We start from the raw sequence: 18,539 nt of genomic DNA on the forward strand, positions 1-18,539 counted from the left end.
CTGAACTAGAACTGAACTAGAACTGAACTAGAACTGAACTAGAACTGAACTAGAACTGAACTAGAACTGAACTAGAACTAGAACTGAACTAGAACTAGAACTGAACTATAACTGAACTAGAACTGAACTTAAACTTGTCTAGAATTGAAAAAATTAAGCAATTCTAGTCTAAGACTTATCAAACGACCTTCGTACAAATAAAAAACATATGAAAAATGTACAATACAAGTTTAAAAAACACCTTATTAAATAAAAAATGAAGCCGTAAAATATTAAATTACATCAAAATCTAAAGCATACATTTAGGAGGCTTTATAAATATTTCTTAAAGCCTGCCTTTGGGTAACTTTTAAAAGGAGTTTTGAATAAATTTAATACATTTCCAGAGAAAATAAAGTTATTTTAAAATTCTAAAAAAAAATTATACAAACTCCTACAGATATGTTTATTTTTTAATTCAGAACACTTACATAACCATTATCTTTCATTAAATATTCAAAAATAAAATTAATAATTGAAAAAAATTATGTATAATTATTTTTTTGTTTTTGTAGAAAAAATTATAATAATAAATATTTTACACAACACATCTAACAGTTCTTTTTTGTTTTGTTAATAGTTTTTATTAATATTTATAGATATAATTGAAATTGTTTTTAGTAGTAGTGGAGGATTTTTTTTATATGTATATATATCAGGGGAATCTTTTAATATATAAAAATTTTAATGGAAAAAAAAACAAATTCTTTGTCATTTAATAAAAAAACAAGATCATTCAGTAAAAATTTTATGGATTTCAAACAATTTCATTTCATAACTTGGTTTAACGTTCTTATTATTATTATTATTGTTTTTTTGTAAATTTGTTAAATTTTCAAGACAACAAAACCATTAAAAAACGTACACTGAAAGAAAACAGGGCTTTGGAAAGTAAGAAATAAATGATAAGGTTTTCCTAAAATCAAAACCATAAACGAAGATGTACAAAACAAAACAGAAAAACGTAAACTTTTCGTATCGAAAATGCACAAAATGCGTGAAAATTTAACAATTTCTTTAAAACACAAATTATTAAAAAAAAAGAAATTACACAATGAACTAAATTTGTAAAAATAAAAAAAACTTCTCAAATAATAAATTTAAACTTAAAATTTATACTAAAATATTTAAAATATAAAAATTAAATTAATTTAATATAAAATCTTTTTTCAAAAAATTGTATTTAAAATAATAAAAAATGGATTATATATTATTTAAGTCTTAATTCATTTAAAATGTACAAAAAACAACGTCTCTTGACTACTGGTCGAATCTTCAGTTACAAAATGTTATTTTTGTTGTTGTGAGTATTTTGGTCTTTAGAAGGTCTTAAAATACTTAAACTTTTAAGGTCCTTAAATACAATTATTTAGTATTTTTGTTTTGGTCTCAAAAGGTATTTAAACTTGTTAAACAGTTATTTGGTTTTAAAATCCTGTAAAATGTTGTTTTAAGTTTTAAGTTTATTTCATTAAATAGCAGCATAACATTACTATAGTTATAAATAATTTATAAACTCTTTGTAATTATTTATATAAATCTAGGCTTAAAATCTATTAGAAAAAGAAATTTTTAAAAAAGTTCAAAAACTTTGTCAATATTTACTTTACAACTTTTATAATTTTGTATAAATTTTAAGCAAATAAAATCTATTTGACAAAACTTTTAAATAGTTTCAAAACTTTTTAATTTTTTTATAGAATAAATTAGTGAATATATTTTATATTAATATTAAAGCTTGTTCAAAAGTTTTTTCGGAGTAATTTCAAAAAGCTTTTCAAATAAAGTTTTAAAAGCTCTTTTTTTAATCTTAAAAAAGTAATTAATTATATTTTTCTAAATAATATTATAAGTTCTTTGGAAAGCTTTGTTGAAAGCTGTTTGTACAGCTATCAAAAGTTTCTATTAAACAACTATGTAAAATCTCTACAAAACGCTTTTTTCTAAATCAACATAAAGCTTTTTTAAAAGCTACACATAAAACTTTTTTCAGAAGTTTTTAAGAGAGGGACTTCTAATGCTCTCTAGAAAGTTTTTGTATTATTAAAAATCCAATTTTCCAATTATAGCTTATTGAAACTATTTTTATACGATTCATTTTAAAGCTTTTAAGAAATTAACTTTCAATAGTTCACCTAAATGCTCTAAGGTTCAGAAAGTCTTTTTAAAAAATTTTTCCTTTAAACAGTTTTACTAGAGCACATTTATTTAACAATTAAATTTAAGAAATATTTTTTAAAAGCTCTTAAGAAAAATATTTAAAAATTTTGAAAATCTGTTTATAAAAATATGTTAAAAATTTTTTAAAGTTATTAAACAACTTTTTTTTAAAGCTTTTATTGTAAGATTTCTTTAAAAGCTCTTAAGAAAGATTTTATTCAGAAACTTTTTTCTTTTTTTCTTAAGGCTTTTTGGAAAGCCTTTTGTAAAGCTCTTAAGAATGTTTTCATTCAAAAAATTCTTAGAAAATTATTTTTAAACTTTTTTGAAAGCACTTTTAAAAGCTGTTCTTTTTAAATTTTTTAAAACACTTTTTCGAAAGCTCTTTGGAAAGCATTGATTTCAGATAATTTTAAAAGCTATCTAGGAAATTTTTATTAAAAAACATTTAGACAAGTATTTTTTTTAAACTTTTTTGAAATAATTTTTAAAAGTTTCTTTAGAAAGTTTTTTGAAGACTCTTAGAAAAGTTTTCCAAAAGTTTTTTAAAGTTATTTTTTAAAATTTTGTAAAAGATCTGTAGGAAGCTGTTGAAAAGCTATTTAGAATGTAAGTTATTAAGCAACTTTTCTTAAACCTCGTTGTAAAGCTTTTTACATAAGCATTTTCATATGCTCTTCTCAAAGTTTTTAATATTTAAAAGTCATACGCTTTAAGAAAATGTTTTCAAAATTCTTCGAAAACTTTTAAACTAATTTACTTAAAGTTCTTTTAAGATTTTCTTCGAAGCTATCATAAAAGCTCTTCAAATTAGCGTATTAAAAAAAAAACTATTATAACTTTGAAAATATTAAATTTTTTCATAAGCTCTTGGGGAAGTTGTATAACTTAGTTTAATATGTAAAAACTGTTTAAAATTATTTTTTCAAACGTGTAAGTTTACGTTTATTGTTCAAAGCTTTCTAATTAAGAAAGGTTCTTAAAAATTAAAAAAAAATATAAATCTCTATTTAGGGCTGAACATGTTCTTTGTGATTTAATATAAAATCTTTTATGAAAGCTTAATAGAATAATTCTCAAACTAGTTTTATAAAGCTTTTCTAAAGCTTCTAGAATGATGCATTTCAAAGTTTGAAATGCATCATTCAAAGCTTTAGAAAATATGCTTAAATTTTAAAGCATATTTATGGGCTGATTACAAATATTGTCTATAATTTGTATGATTTTTATTATTTTACTAATTAAAATTGATATCAAACATAAAGTTATGCTAACTTTATTATTTTAACACACGAAAGTGTTTAAAATATAAAAAAAAACAAACAGATTATGGGAATTACTGCCAGTGTGGCGAATAAAAAAAAACATACTATAACAATGTATAGTTTTTTTTATTACAACATTTATTGCAAAATGACATTTAACATTTTATCTTTAAAGAAACATAAATTTATTTTTAATAAAAACTGAAAGCAAACAAGTAGACCAAAACGGGGGAAAAAAAACAAATGATAAAAAAACATTTCATTGTTTTACTGTTTTGTCAGTGACAGTAATATCACATTATATTTATTCACACAATTATGATGTTCTGCCATTCATTCATTATAACTTAAAATTATTAAAAATTGTAATTGATATAAAAAGTGTTTTTTTTTTCTTTCTGTTTGCACTTTAATTGCAAACATTACATGTTGACGAACACGACGATAAAAATGATAAAAATCATTTCAAATTTATGTAAATTCGAAATTAAACAGAATTGTAAATTTTTAATCAAACATTATTAAAGTGGAACAACAGTAACACAAATGAACATGTATAATGTTGTTTTATCATTATTGTATTAAGCGACAAAAAAAACGCAGAAAATTTTATTATATAAAAACTTTTTTTAACGATTTTCAGTTGAAAAACATAATATTGTTGTAGGGTTTTTTAAGGCATTTCCAAAAAAATAAATAAATAAAGCAAAAGAAAAAACTACACTGCAAAAATATGTTTTTCGTTTTCAGTCATTAACAATAATACACATATAGAGCAGTATCAAGTTTTTGCCATTAAACAAAAAATAAAGAGTTGCATATGCAGCATTATAATTATAAAAGAAAAAAGTAAAGTATATGTTAAGGCTTGATCAACAATAAAACAAACAACATTAACCATTATACTCATTAAAAGAATATTTTTTGACTAGAACTGAACTAGAACGGAGTTAGAACTGAACTAGAACTGAACTAGAACTGAACTAGAACTGAACTAGAACTGAACTAGAACTGAACTAGAACTGAACTAGAACTGAACTAGAACTGAACTAGAACTGAACTAGAACTGAACTAGAACTGAACTAGAACTGAACTAGAACTGAACTAGAACTGAACTAGAACTGAACTAGAACTGAACTAGAACTGAACTAGAACTGAACTAAAACTGAACTAGAACTGAAGAGATTAAAGCATATGCTAAGGCTTGATTAACTAGACAACATTATCCATACCATTTAAAAAAGAAAAACTAAATTCCATATATGATAAATAAGCCAACACTGGGCTTGAAAATTTTAAAATATTGAGATTTTATTAACATTTTTTCTCCTTTGTAAGTTAACTTTACATTGTCAGTAGTTTTTCAATTAAGTGGAAAAGTGTGCAAAATATAAATAATATAATATTATTTGCATTGGTTAATGTGGAAAAGTAGCAAAAATATTTTGCAAATAAATAAGAAACTACAAACAGCCATAAAGTATGCTTTTATTTTTCATGTTTTATACATTTGCCAGCCAAAATATAAAAAAAACCAATGAATACTTAAATGTAATCAATGATGATTACTTACGGACAGCCAACATGTTATTAAGCAGAGATGGATGTTTGGTATAAAGTAGTCTATTGAAAACTGGCTTAGCAACTAAATATTACTAAGCAATAATGTTGCTAAGAAATTAAGCAATTATCCTACAGAAAAGTTGTTTAGAAATGGATCATTTTGCCAATAGAAAAATTGCTGGCAAAATTAGTAATGTTTTGATTGAAAAGTTTCTTAAAGACTTTGAATTTTTTTTTGAGAAAAGTCGCTTAGAAACCGAACAATTTGCAAATTTTTACTATAGAAAAGTTTCTTATAATCTAAATAATTTTCTGATAGAAAAGTTGCTTAGATTCTTAGCAGTTTGAAGATGAAAAGTTGTTAAGCATTTCTAAAACCAAAGAGTTGCTTAGATTTTCTGCTTAGATTGTAGGTAATTCCTTATTAGAAAAGTTGCTAAGATCATAAACAATTATCTGCCTAATAGATTCGATTCAAACCATTTTTTTTTCAAAGAAAACTTCAAAGCACAAAAACTCTTTTCCTATTGAACAGTTACTAAGAAGAATCTTAAGATTCTAAGCGCAGGCCATTTTCAAATACCATCCCTGCTGGTAACAATTTGTTGGCTAAGAGAAATGGTGTTTCCAAGAGAGTTGGAATATGGCAAAGAAGCATAAATAACTGCAACCACAAATGTGATAAACTACTTCAAGATAATTGCTTGAGTATGTGAGTGTTTTTACGCGTATGTAGTGGTTTTTATTTCCGTTGCATGTTTTACCAACTATACTTTGAGGAGACTACAGTGGAACATTAAGAAAAAAAAAGGCGTTAAGCTTTTGCAATAATGTTTGTAGCAAATAAAGGAAAAAGTTTTATGTGAGTTTGTTAAAAAGAGCTTTTGTATAAAATTTAAAAAAAAAATATTTAAAAAAACTTTTAAAGTTATAGTAAAGCTTTTCTGTGAACTTTTTGTTAATGAAAAATCATTTGAATTTAAAGCTTACAAAAAGCTTTTTTAATGAAGTTTTAAGTTTATAATTAAAAGAACTTTATATATGTTTCATATAAGCGTTGCGAAAGCCTTTTTAGCTATTATAGCTTTTGCAAAGTTTTTTGGGAAAAAGCTTTCCCAAGCTTTTTTGCATAAGGCTTTTGCAAAGCTTTTTTTGCATAAAGCTTTTGCAAAGCTTTTTTTTGCATAAAGCTTTAAAAGAATTACTTAACAATTTCTTAAATTTCTTACTAAATCACTGTGTTTTAATGTAAAGCTTTTTGCATTAAAGCTTTTGCTTTTGCTTTTTTGGAATAAAAGCTTTTGCAAGTCTTTTTTTTGGCATAAAGCTTTAAAAAAAAATTACTTAACAATTTCTTAAATTTCTTACTAAATCACTGTGTTTTAACCTTAAGTCTGTTTAAAAGTGGGAAAAAATCGAAATAAAATTTAATGTGCCATTGCGGCAAATAATTGTGATATATGTATGCAAGTTTGTATGTAGTCTAAGTATATGTTTTCATTGGTACTTGCATGTGCTGAAATTTATGTTTTATATTTCGTTTTTTCTTTTAACACTGAAAACTTTGTGTCTTCACATACATACAAAAAAAAAAAAAAAAAAAAAAAAATGGCAAGATGATGTGTTACCATATATTTTACTATCAATATACATGCAACATATTCTTATTGCAACAGAAGAAGGCCATATAACAAACAGATTTTAAGGCTAAAGTTAACATATACATACATATGAATGTATTTATATAAAACTATATATAAATTTTTATAAACTATTATGTGTTTACATATGTTTTGCCATTGTTATATATAACAAACCCATAATTTGTTCATTCCCTTTTCATATTTAAATTTATTTCATTTTATTTTATTTTGTAGGAGGGAGGAGAAAGTATAGTTCAACAACATTATTTGGTATTCAATGCCGCATTTGCATTATTATAGAAAAACATTTTTATTTTAAAAATGTAAATGTTTTTTTTCAGTTATGCTGAAATTTTTTTTTAAAATATATTGTAGTTGTAGCTGCAAATTTTTGTTGCATTTTTATTAAAAATAAATTCTAAGAAAATTATATATTTAAAAGTCAATTAAAATTCCAATAATTATATTAAATATTTGGTTTTTGTTAAAACAGTTTTGTTATAAAAATTACAACAATTAAGATGGGGAAAAAAACACAGTAAGAAATAATAAGTTAAATATAAAAATTAAATTTTGTTTTAAGAAAACTGCTTTAAAAATACAGGAAAATTGCCTAAAACTTTAGCAACTTTTCTAAAAACAAATTTCATAAATCTTATATACTTTTCCATAAAAAATTGCTTTGATTTTGAGCAAACTTTTCTTTAGAGAAATTTGATTGATTTTAAACATATATTCTTTAAACAATTGTCTTAAATCTAGGCAACTTTATTTTAACAAGAATTGCTTACAATTTATGATACTTTTTTATATAACAGTTGCATTGTTTTTGAGTAACTTTTTAAAGTATTTAAACATAATTTTCTTTAAACAATTTCCTTAAATATAAGCAACTTTTTTTTACGCGAATTGCTTACAATTTAAAATACTTTTTTATTTAACAATTGCTTTGGATTAAACTAACTAAACTATCTGAGCAACAGAACATAGTTGCACAGATACTAAGCAACCTTTAGAGAACATTTCAATAAGTTGCTTAGTATTTAAGTGAAAATTTTTAAATAAAAAACTTTTCTGTAGAAAAATTGCCTTAAATCTAGGCAACTTTTTTAAAGCGAGAATTGTTTTGAATATAAAATAATGTTCTATTTGACAGTTGCTCCAAATCAATTCGCTACAAATTGCTTTGAAACTAAGCAACTTTTTTAATTTGATATTTCCTATAAATCATAGAAATTTTTTTACAGGAAAATTGCTTTAAAACTGGGAAATATTTTCGATACGAATTGTCTTGAAATTAAGTAACTTTTGTATAAACTACGAAATTTTCTAGAGAAATTTTGTTTAGATTTTAAGCAACTTTCTTACAGGAAAATTGCTTAGAAACTAGACAATTTTTCAAAAGGCTAATTGCTTTAAAACTAAGCAACTTCTCTTAAAAAAGTTGCTTAAAGGTAAAAAAGTTTTTCTGTAAGAAAATTGTTTAAAATTTAGGAAACTTTTCTAAATAAATATTGCTTCGAATCAGAGCAACTTTTTTAAAGCAACTTTTCTTTAAGAAAATTGCCTACAATGTAAGCAATTTTTGTGTTGGAAAGTGTCTTAAATTTCTAACAACATTTCCATAGGACAATTGCTTTCAATATGAAAATAATATTTTCGCTGAAAAACTCTTTTAAATCTAAGAAACTTTTCTGTTAGAGAATTACTTATAATATAAGCAACTTTTCTGTTAAAATATTGTTTAAAATTTTTGGAAATTTGCTTCGAATCTAGAGATTTATGTGATTTTAAGCAACTTTTTTATAGGGAAATTGCTTGGAATGTAAGCAACTTTTTGTTGCTTAAAACTTTTCCATAGGAAAGATTTTTAGAATCTTAGAAACTTTTCTTTAAGAAAATTGCTTAAAATCTTAGAAACTTATAGGAAAAGTTACTAGCAACTTAAGCTTTTGTACATAAGTTGCCTACAAACTAAACAACTTTGCTTTTGGAAAATTTGCTCTCTTACTAAGCAATAAGTTGCTCACTAGAAATGTTATCTTAAAGAAAAGTTGCTTATAACTTAAACGTCTTTTGATAATGATAGATTGCTTTTGCTTTTTGAAAATTGCTCTCTAACTAAGCAATAAGTGGCTCACCAGAATTTTTTTTTTATAGAAAAAGTTGCTTATAACTTAAACAACTTTTTATAACGATAGATTGCCATCAATCTGAACAACTTTGTGCTTGCAAGGTTGCTTTCAATCTCAGCAATTTCTTTATAAGAAAATAGCTAAACAACTTTTGCTGTTTGAAAGTTAATTTCTTTAGAAAATTGCAGGGAATCTAAGTCAATAGAAAATTTCTTATTTTATACGAAAATTTAATTTATACATTAATTATTAAAATTTTTTTACTTTCCTTTAACTTAACATTAATAATAATTAATAACTATTTTTCCAACATAAACAAATATCAATTACACTTAACAATTTAACAGTATATTTTTCTTTTCTGTAAATAATTGAATTTAAATATTTAACAAATATATAAAAATTATGCAAAAGGCGATCTTTATCATTAACGTGTTTAATAAACAATTTTTATATTAATCACAAATTAACATAATTACACATTACAACAAGTAAGTAAAATATTGTTAATAATTTAATAAAATTTTTATAAAAAAACTAAAACATTTTTTTGTGTATAAATCTCCTTTTTTTTATAACACCAATTATTTTTTAACAAAATTTCTAGATTCATTTTAACTTTGAGTCATTAGTTAGACGTTTAATTGTGTGTTTAACTGTTTTAGTTATAGTTAGAGCTTATCGAGAGTTTTTGTTGTTAAAGTTAATTAAACTTTATCAGTTTTTAATAAATTCTATAATATTCATAATAATAATTATAATAAGTATATATATTTTTTTGTAATATTTTTATCTGTTAATTTAAGTAACTAGTTTTATTATTTATATATTTAGTTTTGTTTTTAACAATTTATTTTTTTTACGTTTTACTTTTCTTTTTTAATTTATTAAATTTATATAATTGAATCTCATTATTGTCAGAAAATTTCACATTTTTTTTATAATTATTAGTAAAGTTTTTTTTCATACTTTTATTAATATTTATTTTAATAGTAGTTTTTGTTTTTTTGCTTTTTATTTATATTAATATTAATATTTTTAAATTAATTTTAGTTATCTTTTAATTTATACATAATTATACATTAATTTGTTTATTTAGTTTATAGAGTTTTTTTGTTAATAATTAATAAATTTATTTGCTTTATTAATACTTAATAAAATTTTTTTCTATACAATTGCATTAATTAAAGTTAGCATGAGTATTTCTTTTGAAAAACATTTTTCTCTGTGTGTATTTCTTGAAGCTTTTTCTATGCTTTATTTAGGCCAATTTTTGTTATTGTTAATGTGTATGTGTTTGTGTGTATTTACATGATTAAATTACAAGATGGAAGTTGTTTTCTTTTTCAATGGGATAAGGTAAAAGGAAGTTTGCGTTTCGAATTATGGAAATTTTAAAACAAGTTGAAGAAATTTTCTCAGAATCTAAGTAAAACTGCTTTAACTTAAGCTTAACTTTCCTATAGGAAAATTGCTTACAATCCAACTTTTCTATACAACAATTTCTTACAATCTATACAACAATTCCAGTTTCCATACAACAATTCTTTACAATCGAAGCAACTTTTTTTCTGGAAAACTTCTGTAAGAAACAAGGAAAATAGCTTTCAATCTAAGCAACTTTTCTGCAAGATAATATAATCCAAGCAACTTGATATAATACAAGCAACTTGATATAATCCAAGCAACTTGATAAACTTCTGTAAGAAAAAGGAAAATAGCATTCAATCTTAACAACTTTTCTATAGGACATTTCCTTATATTCCAAGCAACTTTCTATCTGATAAACTTCTGTAAGAAAGAGGAAAATAGCTTTCAATTAAAGCAAATTTTCTTTAAGAAAATTGTTTACAATGTAAGCAACTTTTCCTTAAGAAAATTGCCTACAATGTAAGCAACTTTTCTATTGGAATGTGTCTTAAATTTCTAGTAACATTTCCATAGGACAATTGCTTTCAATATGAGAATAATATTTTCACTGAAAAACTCTTTCAAATCTAAGAAGCTTTTATGTTAGAGAATTGCTTATAATGTAATCAACTTTTCTATGAAAATATTGTTTAGAATTGAAGAAACTGTGCTGTTGGAAATTTGCTTCGAATCTAGAAATTTCTGTGATTTTAAGCAACTTTCTTATAGGGAAATGGCTAAGAATATTAGCAACTTTTTCCATAGGAAAGTTGCTTAAAACTTTTCCATAGGAAAGATTCTTAGAATCTTCGAAACTTTTTTTTAAGAAAATTGCTTAAAATCTTAGAAACTTAAAGGAAAAGTTACTAGCAACTTAAGCTTTTGTACATAAGTTGCCTACAAACTAAACAACTTTGCTTTTGGAAAATTTGCTCTCTTACTAAGCAATAAGTTGCTCACTAGAAATGTTTTCTTAAAGAAATGTTGCTTATAACTTAAACGTCTTTTGATAATGATAGATTGCTTTTGCTTTTGGAAAATTGCTCTCTTACTAAGCAATAAATTGCTCACCAGAAAAATTTTCTATAGGAAAAGTTGCTTACAACTTAAACAACTTTTGATAATGATAGATTGCCATCAATCTAAACAACTTTATTATTGCAAGGTTGCTTTCAATCTTAGCAACTTATTCATAAGAAAATAGCTTACAGTCTTTAACCGCTAAGATTGTAAGCAATTCTCTCTATGTCTGGGCAACTTTCCTACTTTTAATTTAAACAATAACTTGGGGAAACAACTTAGAATCTTAAAAACTTTTCTTCAGAGAAATTGCTTAAAAACTTTTTTGAAGCTCAGCGAAAGTTGCTTTTAATCTAAGCTTCTTTTTTATAAGAAGATTGCTTACAATCTTAGCAACTTTTCTGTACTAAAATTGTTTAGAATCTTAGCAGTTTTTAGGAAATTGTTTTGAATGTTGTCTATTTTGCTATGGAAAATAGTTTTAAATCTTTGCTACTACTCTGTATTACTTAGAGTCGCAGCAACTTTTAAATTTTTAAAAGTTGCTTTGAATTTAAATCTTAGGGATGAATTATTAGAATTATTTGTTGTAATATTGTTTGGAATCTGAGCAAATTGTTTTTATTACTTTAGAGAAACGACAAATTCTTTGCAAACAATAATTGTTTTATATTGATAAAAAAACAACTCTATCAAAGGCCTCTAGGCTTTTCATCTTAGACCTTCAAAATTTCCATAATTTACTTTTACAGACGAATACTTAAATGTTAGAACAATTAAACAATAAAAGTTAAACAATTTCCTTTTACCTAGGACAATGGGACAAGGTGAGATAGTGTGAGTGTGCGAGTGATGAAAACATTATGAAAAATTAAACCTTAAAGGTAAATTTTGCAAAACATAAGTAAAGGTGGAATGGAAATGATGATGCTATTTCCTTTGATATCGTACATTTGACAGACTAATAATAAATTACCTTGTTGCTAACACTCATATTCCAATATGAATTTATCACGTTTCTCTTGATTATACAGCAAAGATTGGCCCGTACGAGGCACAATATTTGTTATTATGGTCGACGATGATGTTGTTGTATTCGATGATGAGGAGGCATTTTGATTGTTGTATAATTTCGATAAATTTATTTGAGCTCCGGTAGAAGTTTGAGCCGTGGCAGAGGCAAGGGAGTTAATGTGTGCCGAAGGTATGATAAGGGGATTGGTGTGTGAGGAAGAAGTGGTAGAATTGCTAGATGAATTGGATAATTTGGAGGAATGATTAGAGGAGGAGGAAGAGGATTGTAGCTTAAAGGGTATACTGTAGGTGTCATTGCTAGAAGAGACACCATAATAATTGAGAGCATTCATTTGGGGTTGGGTGGCTGTGAGAGGAGAACGTTGTTGGTATTGTGTAAAGGAAGATCTTTTAGAGGGTATTTTTGTGTGTTGATAGGAGCGGGAACTGATAAATGAATCAAAATTGTCAGAGGAAGAAGTAGAAGTTCTACGACCAGGTAATTGATGTAAATTAGTATTGGCATTGGTGATGGTGGGGGTGGTGTTGTTGCTAAAGGTGGGTGTGGCATTTGTGGGCGTTTTAAGGGAATTGTGATTGTTAAGTTTATATTTTGTTTGTGTATTAACTGCTGTTGAGTTCTGTGTTAGCTGCTGATGTATAGATGAAGTAGAGGACGAAGAATTGGACAGTGTGGCTGATGTTTTGGGTTGCGTTTGTGTTTGATATGTTTTGTAAAGACTTTGCATTAATTGAGCATTTTCTGCTGCAGTTTTATAATCCTGCAAATGTAAGGATTTGTTATTTAAATCCGTGCTGGTGGGAGGATAGTCATATTTCAGAGAATGACTTAATCTTTGTGAACGTTGCAGTGAAGAGGAGGAAGATAGTAATTGTTTTTCATCCTCTGTTTCCGAATTGAAGGGATAAAGATCAGCATGTAAGTGCGCTATAAAAGGATCATAGTTAAGCTGTCTTTCCTCATATAATTGTTGCTCGTTGAGTGACTGATAGAAAGCCACCTCGGATAAGTTGTCATTTTCCGATCTCTGCATATACCAATCCTCCTCAGGAGATCTTTCAAAATCCTCTGAATTGTTAATCAAGATTCGTATATTATTACAGGCCAATTCATCTTCATCATCTTCTGGAATATCTAAGGGAAACTCCTCCTCATAGTGGTAGGCATCTTTAGTTTGGCATATTCTTAATAACTCCTGCTTAAAGACCAATTCATTATCCTCCACTTCCTCATCTTCAGCCTCTACTAAGTTATGATGCAGCTCTTTCATCTTATCCACTTCTGAAGATTTATTTAGTTTCAGTTTCATATTCTTACTATCATACACAAACTCCGACATTTTGGGATGTTCATAGCGTAGCTTATGGGGTGAGTTTAAATCAGTCTTGTCGTTTTTCAGGTGACCCACAACTACATCCTCACCACAATTGGCTGAAAATACCGAAGCATAGTCGGAACTACTAAGAGAATCAGATTTGTTAAAGGGTAGACTTTGTACATTTTCATAATTATTTTTACTAAAGTTCAATTTCTTGGGCGTTTCCTGTTCGGAGGAACAATTGGAATTGTTACGTTTATGTTTGGCTGTTGTGTCGCTGATCTGATGAAAAGCTCGTCGTATTTTCTGACCCTGGACACGACCCACCGACTGAGCGGACTGCTGTTGTTCGAAGTTTTGATTGAGATAAGCTTCTAGGTAATTGAGGTTTTTAGATAAATCCAATTCTGATTTGTAGGTCTTGTATAAAGTGCCCTGTTTTTGTTTATGATCCTGATGATAGGCGGCCATGCAGCGTGTCTCATAATTGCGTATATTATCACGATCACTTATGAAACGAAAACTTTCCACCTTCGACATGGTTTTAAAACTGGAAGAGTTGTGATGGCGGCCCAAATGCGAACGCTGAGAACCGACGGTATTAAATTGTTTGCATTTGTCCTTTAGCTTTTGTAGACCTTGACGGGTTTTAGCCTGCAGACGGGAGAAATACGTATTTTTGTTGTGACTATGAACATGTTGCGGAGTTGAGTTGGGGTTTATGGGTTGTGTATGATTGGGATAGGAAATCTTAAGTCTTTTCAGCTGAGGCCCTGACAAAGGCACATGAATGTTGGTAGTGGAGGCCGAAGCTGTTTTGGACATTTTCCTCAAAGAGATTTGCTTAAAAACACTCGAAGACGAACTAGAGCTGGACATTTTCGATTTTTTCGAGCGTGTACCCGCCTCTGTAACAGGAGGAAAATCTTGTCTTTCGAATTTCTTGATAGGAACACCATATAAATAATGATAGTTATTCAATTGCTGTTGGCTTGCAAAAGGCTTGGACTGTTGTAGTGTTATAGAGCCAGCCGATGAAGTGGAGGACGAATTAGTTCCCGTAGGTTTTCTTATCAATCTACGACTAGCCGAGCTGGCGCAGCGCAAACGTTTATCCACCGTCAAAGTCAAATGAGACTCATCATCGTGAAATATGGAAAAGGGATTGGTAATAACGGTACTATTGTTAAAATCATTGGTGGGCTTAATCAACATCATAGTGGCGTTCGTTTGCTGTGCTAATGTTTGATGACCAACCAGTGGACTGCTGCTAGTATTCTGGACATTATGATGATTTTGTAGTTTATTGAATTGTTGGCGTGAAAATTTTAAATCTAATTTTTGATTTCTTGTTATTGTTGTCGTATTATTACTATTATTCTTTTTACATTGATTGGCTACAACTACAATATTATTTTTAAAATAAAAACTATTTTCATTGGCGGCTTTAACTTGTATTTGACATAAATCCGTATCAGACTTAAATTTTCGTATATTTGTTAAAAAACTAAAGGACGTTTTTTTCGTACGCATTTCACGAAAAGAATTCGATTGTTTGTGAAATCTATAAAATGGATTATTAATGGGAAGTTTTTGCAGCAGCTTATAGCTTTCGCTATCCAAAAAGGATTCCACCACAGAAATTTGTAAATTCTGAGGAGCTGTACGGCATAGCTCTTTGTCTAAAGTTAAATTTAGCGTATTTTCATTGCTATTCTCCCCAAAAATATCCTTAAAATTTTTATTTTCTATATTTGTAAATTCTTCACTAAATGTTGTTAGCATTTCGGTTTCTTTATTAAGATTTATTAATTTATTATTATCTTGTACTAAATCTAAATTACTATTATTTATATGATTATTATAAGATAACTTATCTAAATCTATATCTAAACTAACTAAATTATCATCATTACAATTTGTATTTGTATTCGTAGTTATGCTGCTATTTATTTTCAATAAACTTTGGTTTTTCTCTTCGATACACTGTGTCGCCGTCACAGTGTCTAAATTCAAAACATTTTCAGGATTTTCAATATCCTTTTTAGGATGTTTCAAATCCTTAACTGTATCATCAGTCTGTGGTGTGTTATTTTGATTAATTTGTGTCAAAGCATTGTTGTTATTGTTATTTGTTAGAGTATTATTATATTTCAAAGACCCTGTTTCAGTATCATTTACTAAAGTCTTGTTATCAGTACTAGTTGTTGTGTTTGTTAGGGTCGTCATCGTTGTTGTTATTGTTGTAGTATCTGTATTCGTAATGGTTGTAGTAGTAGTAGTAGTTGTATTTGTGGTCATATTTGTTATTGCCTGCTAGACCCTAGTGGGTGGCTGTAATATCATTGCAGCCATTCGTACCTTCATTGCTTCGGGTGATCCATGATGTCCATGATTATTGGCAACAGCTGCAGCAGCAGCTGCTGCTAATTGCTGATGATGTGGATGCATTTGCTGTGAGGCTTGTACGGCCTGTGCTTGAGCCTGTTGTTGTTGTTGTTGCTGCTGTTGTTGATGGTGAAAACCCGCTGGGGTTGTATAGATAGAATCACCTGGCGGTCCACCACTGGTGCTATCAGATCGTGATTTTAGATCGGCTTTTTCACTGGAAATAGAAAAAGGTAGAGAGTGAAATATAAATTAAATGGATTAATAAGTGAGGTTTAAAAGAGAAAGCTTTCTTTGTGAGAGTTTTTATTAAGTTTTTGTTGGTGATCCGAGCTGGGGTTCGAGCTTTCTTTACTATTGGTACAAAAGAACTTTGAGTCTTTCCTATTGACAACCTGACAAGTGGTGTTGTTGATGGAATGACAAAGTTATTTTGAATATTTTTCTCTAAGAAATTTGCTTAAAAGCCCTCGAAGATGAACTAGAGCTGAACATTTTAGATTTTTTTTTCAGGTGTGTTGTAAGAGGAAAATATTTGCTTTTGCATTTAATATTAAAGAATTAGAAATGTATAGCAACTGTTTCTCTCTTTGGTAAAGAGTAAAATTTTTAAATAAAATAATTCTCTTTATAAAATTTATATTTTTTATATAAAGTTGTTCTTTCTTCCATTGTATGCGAAGTTTTCATTAAAAAATTGTTAGAGAACAATATGATAAAAAATTTTATGTTTTTGTTAAAAGAGTAAATCTTTTGATCGAAAATTGTTTTGTAAAAGTAAAATTTTTTTATAAGAGAGTGGTCGGTCTTAAATGGAGAGTAAAGTTTTTATATTTTTATAAAAGATTATAATTTTTTAGAGAAAATTGTTCTCTTGTAAGCGAATAACATATTCCATAGTTAGTGTTACTCTCTTCACCTAACTCTCTTTGTAAGAAATTTAGTTTTTCTATAGAAAACTGTTAATTTTTATAAAATGTTCCATAACAAATTTTCTCATTTTATAGGATTTTATTTTATAGAGAATTTTTGCCTTTTTGTGACAGAACAAAATTTGACTCTCTCTCTTCATAAAAAAGATAAGAATTCTCACTTTCTGAGAGTAACATTCAAAGTAAAATTTTTCTCTCTTTGTAGAACTATTATCTCTTAATAAGAGACTATGTTTTCTTTAGAAAGTCATACTTTCTTTTAAAGAGAGTGAATTATTTAAGAGATATGATTCTATCAAAAGAATGATATTCTAAAGAAAATGAAATTCTTTATTTGAAATTAATTTAACATTTCTCTCCCTTTCTCGTTTTATCTATCTGTAATTAAACTTAAAATTTTTCGTTTGTACAGCAGCAGTATTTATTTTTTTAAAATTCATTTTATTTTATATTCCAAACAAACATTTCATAAAATATAAATTGTTCAAACCCAATAACTCTTTACGTATCGAATTATTGAAAAGCAATTTATGTTGTGTTTACTTAAATTTTTAAAGTACATTGTTTATCATTTTTGTTGCCACTATCCTTTCAATTTTCCTCTCAAAATTTTTCCTCTTGTTTGGTTGTTGTTGGTGTTGTTGCTGCTGTTGGTGCTGTTGCTAGTAGTATATGGAAATCATGTAAAGCTTGTCCATAATCAAGCTGGTGCAAAAAATATGTAAATTTTTATAAATATTTTAAAATAACCATGTAATTGTACAACAATACAAAAAGAATAAAGGAGAGAAAAAAATTTTAGAAAAAAAAATGTATGGAAACATAACTATAACTAGACATAACATGCACCAGCTATGAAGTATATTTTGTATAAAATTACCATGAGACAGGGGCGTGTTACAAAAAGGAGGATTTTAAAGTTAAAATATTCAATTTAAGCTTTTTTTCCTCATAACACGTCCCTGTTCTTCTTTTAGCATAAATCATAACAATACATACAGAATATTTTTTGCTTTTACAATACTCCATGAAATGAGAATATTTAAGAGTAGAAACAGAAAAAAAATCACCATGAAAAAAAAAACTATACGATTTATATACAAATATGAAAAACGGACCAAACAAAAAAAGGATATACCACAACACCAACATAACCACTACACTCATACACATAAATAAATATGCAAAAGGAAAAGTTTGTGGCAACAACTACTTTGAAGCCTGAATACAGCAGCAAAACAGTTGTACTAGTAGAAGTTATTGTAAACTTGTACGTTACCAACACCTGTTGCCAAGAGTTGAGGTCAGTTACGAAGAACTTTAAAAACTAAAATAACTTAAACTAACATTTTTTATCTATAACCAAACAACCCACCAACCAACCCACCATCCTTTATTTCTTTCTACTCTCTCTCTCTGTCTCTTGCACTCTATTAGAGTTCTGCATTTAGCCAAGAATATTTCAAATATTTTCTAGTGTTAGAAATATAAAAATTGTTTATGCCAAAGAAAATAAGAATATAACAATATATTTTGTTGTTACCAAAGTTGTAGGTAATAGTTGTTGTTGTTGCTGTTGCTTTTTTTAACTCACCTGTCTTTGTCTGATGATTTATAACCGCCACTACCT

At 27.1% G+C, this 18,539-nt stretch overlaps 1 protein-coding gene across 1 annotated transcript in view; it reads right to left on the reverse strand.

The window, feature by feature from the left end:
- The window catches only part of LOC111688989, a 62,840-nt gene extending 44,301 nt beyond the window's left edge, over window positions 1-18,539 (reverse strand). The window contains exons 1-2 of the mRNA XM_046948564.1: window positions 18,504-18,539; window positions 15,951-16,194 (exon numbers count right to left, since the gene is read on the reverse strand). Coding sequence (XP_046804520.1) covers window positions 15,951-16,040 — 90 coding nt within the window. The 5' untranslated portion in view covers window positions 16,041-16,194; window positions 18,504-18,539. The remainder of the gene's footprint in view (window positions 1-15,950; window positions 16,195-18,503) is intronic.

Source organism: Lucilia cuprina, chromosome 4 (assembly GCF_022045245.1).
Source record: "Lucilia cuprina isolate Lc7/37 chromosome 4, ASM2204524v1, whole genome shotgun sequence".
NCBI lineage: Eukaryota > Metazoa > Arthropoda > Insecta > Diptera > Calliphoridae > Lucilia > Lucilia cuprina.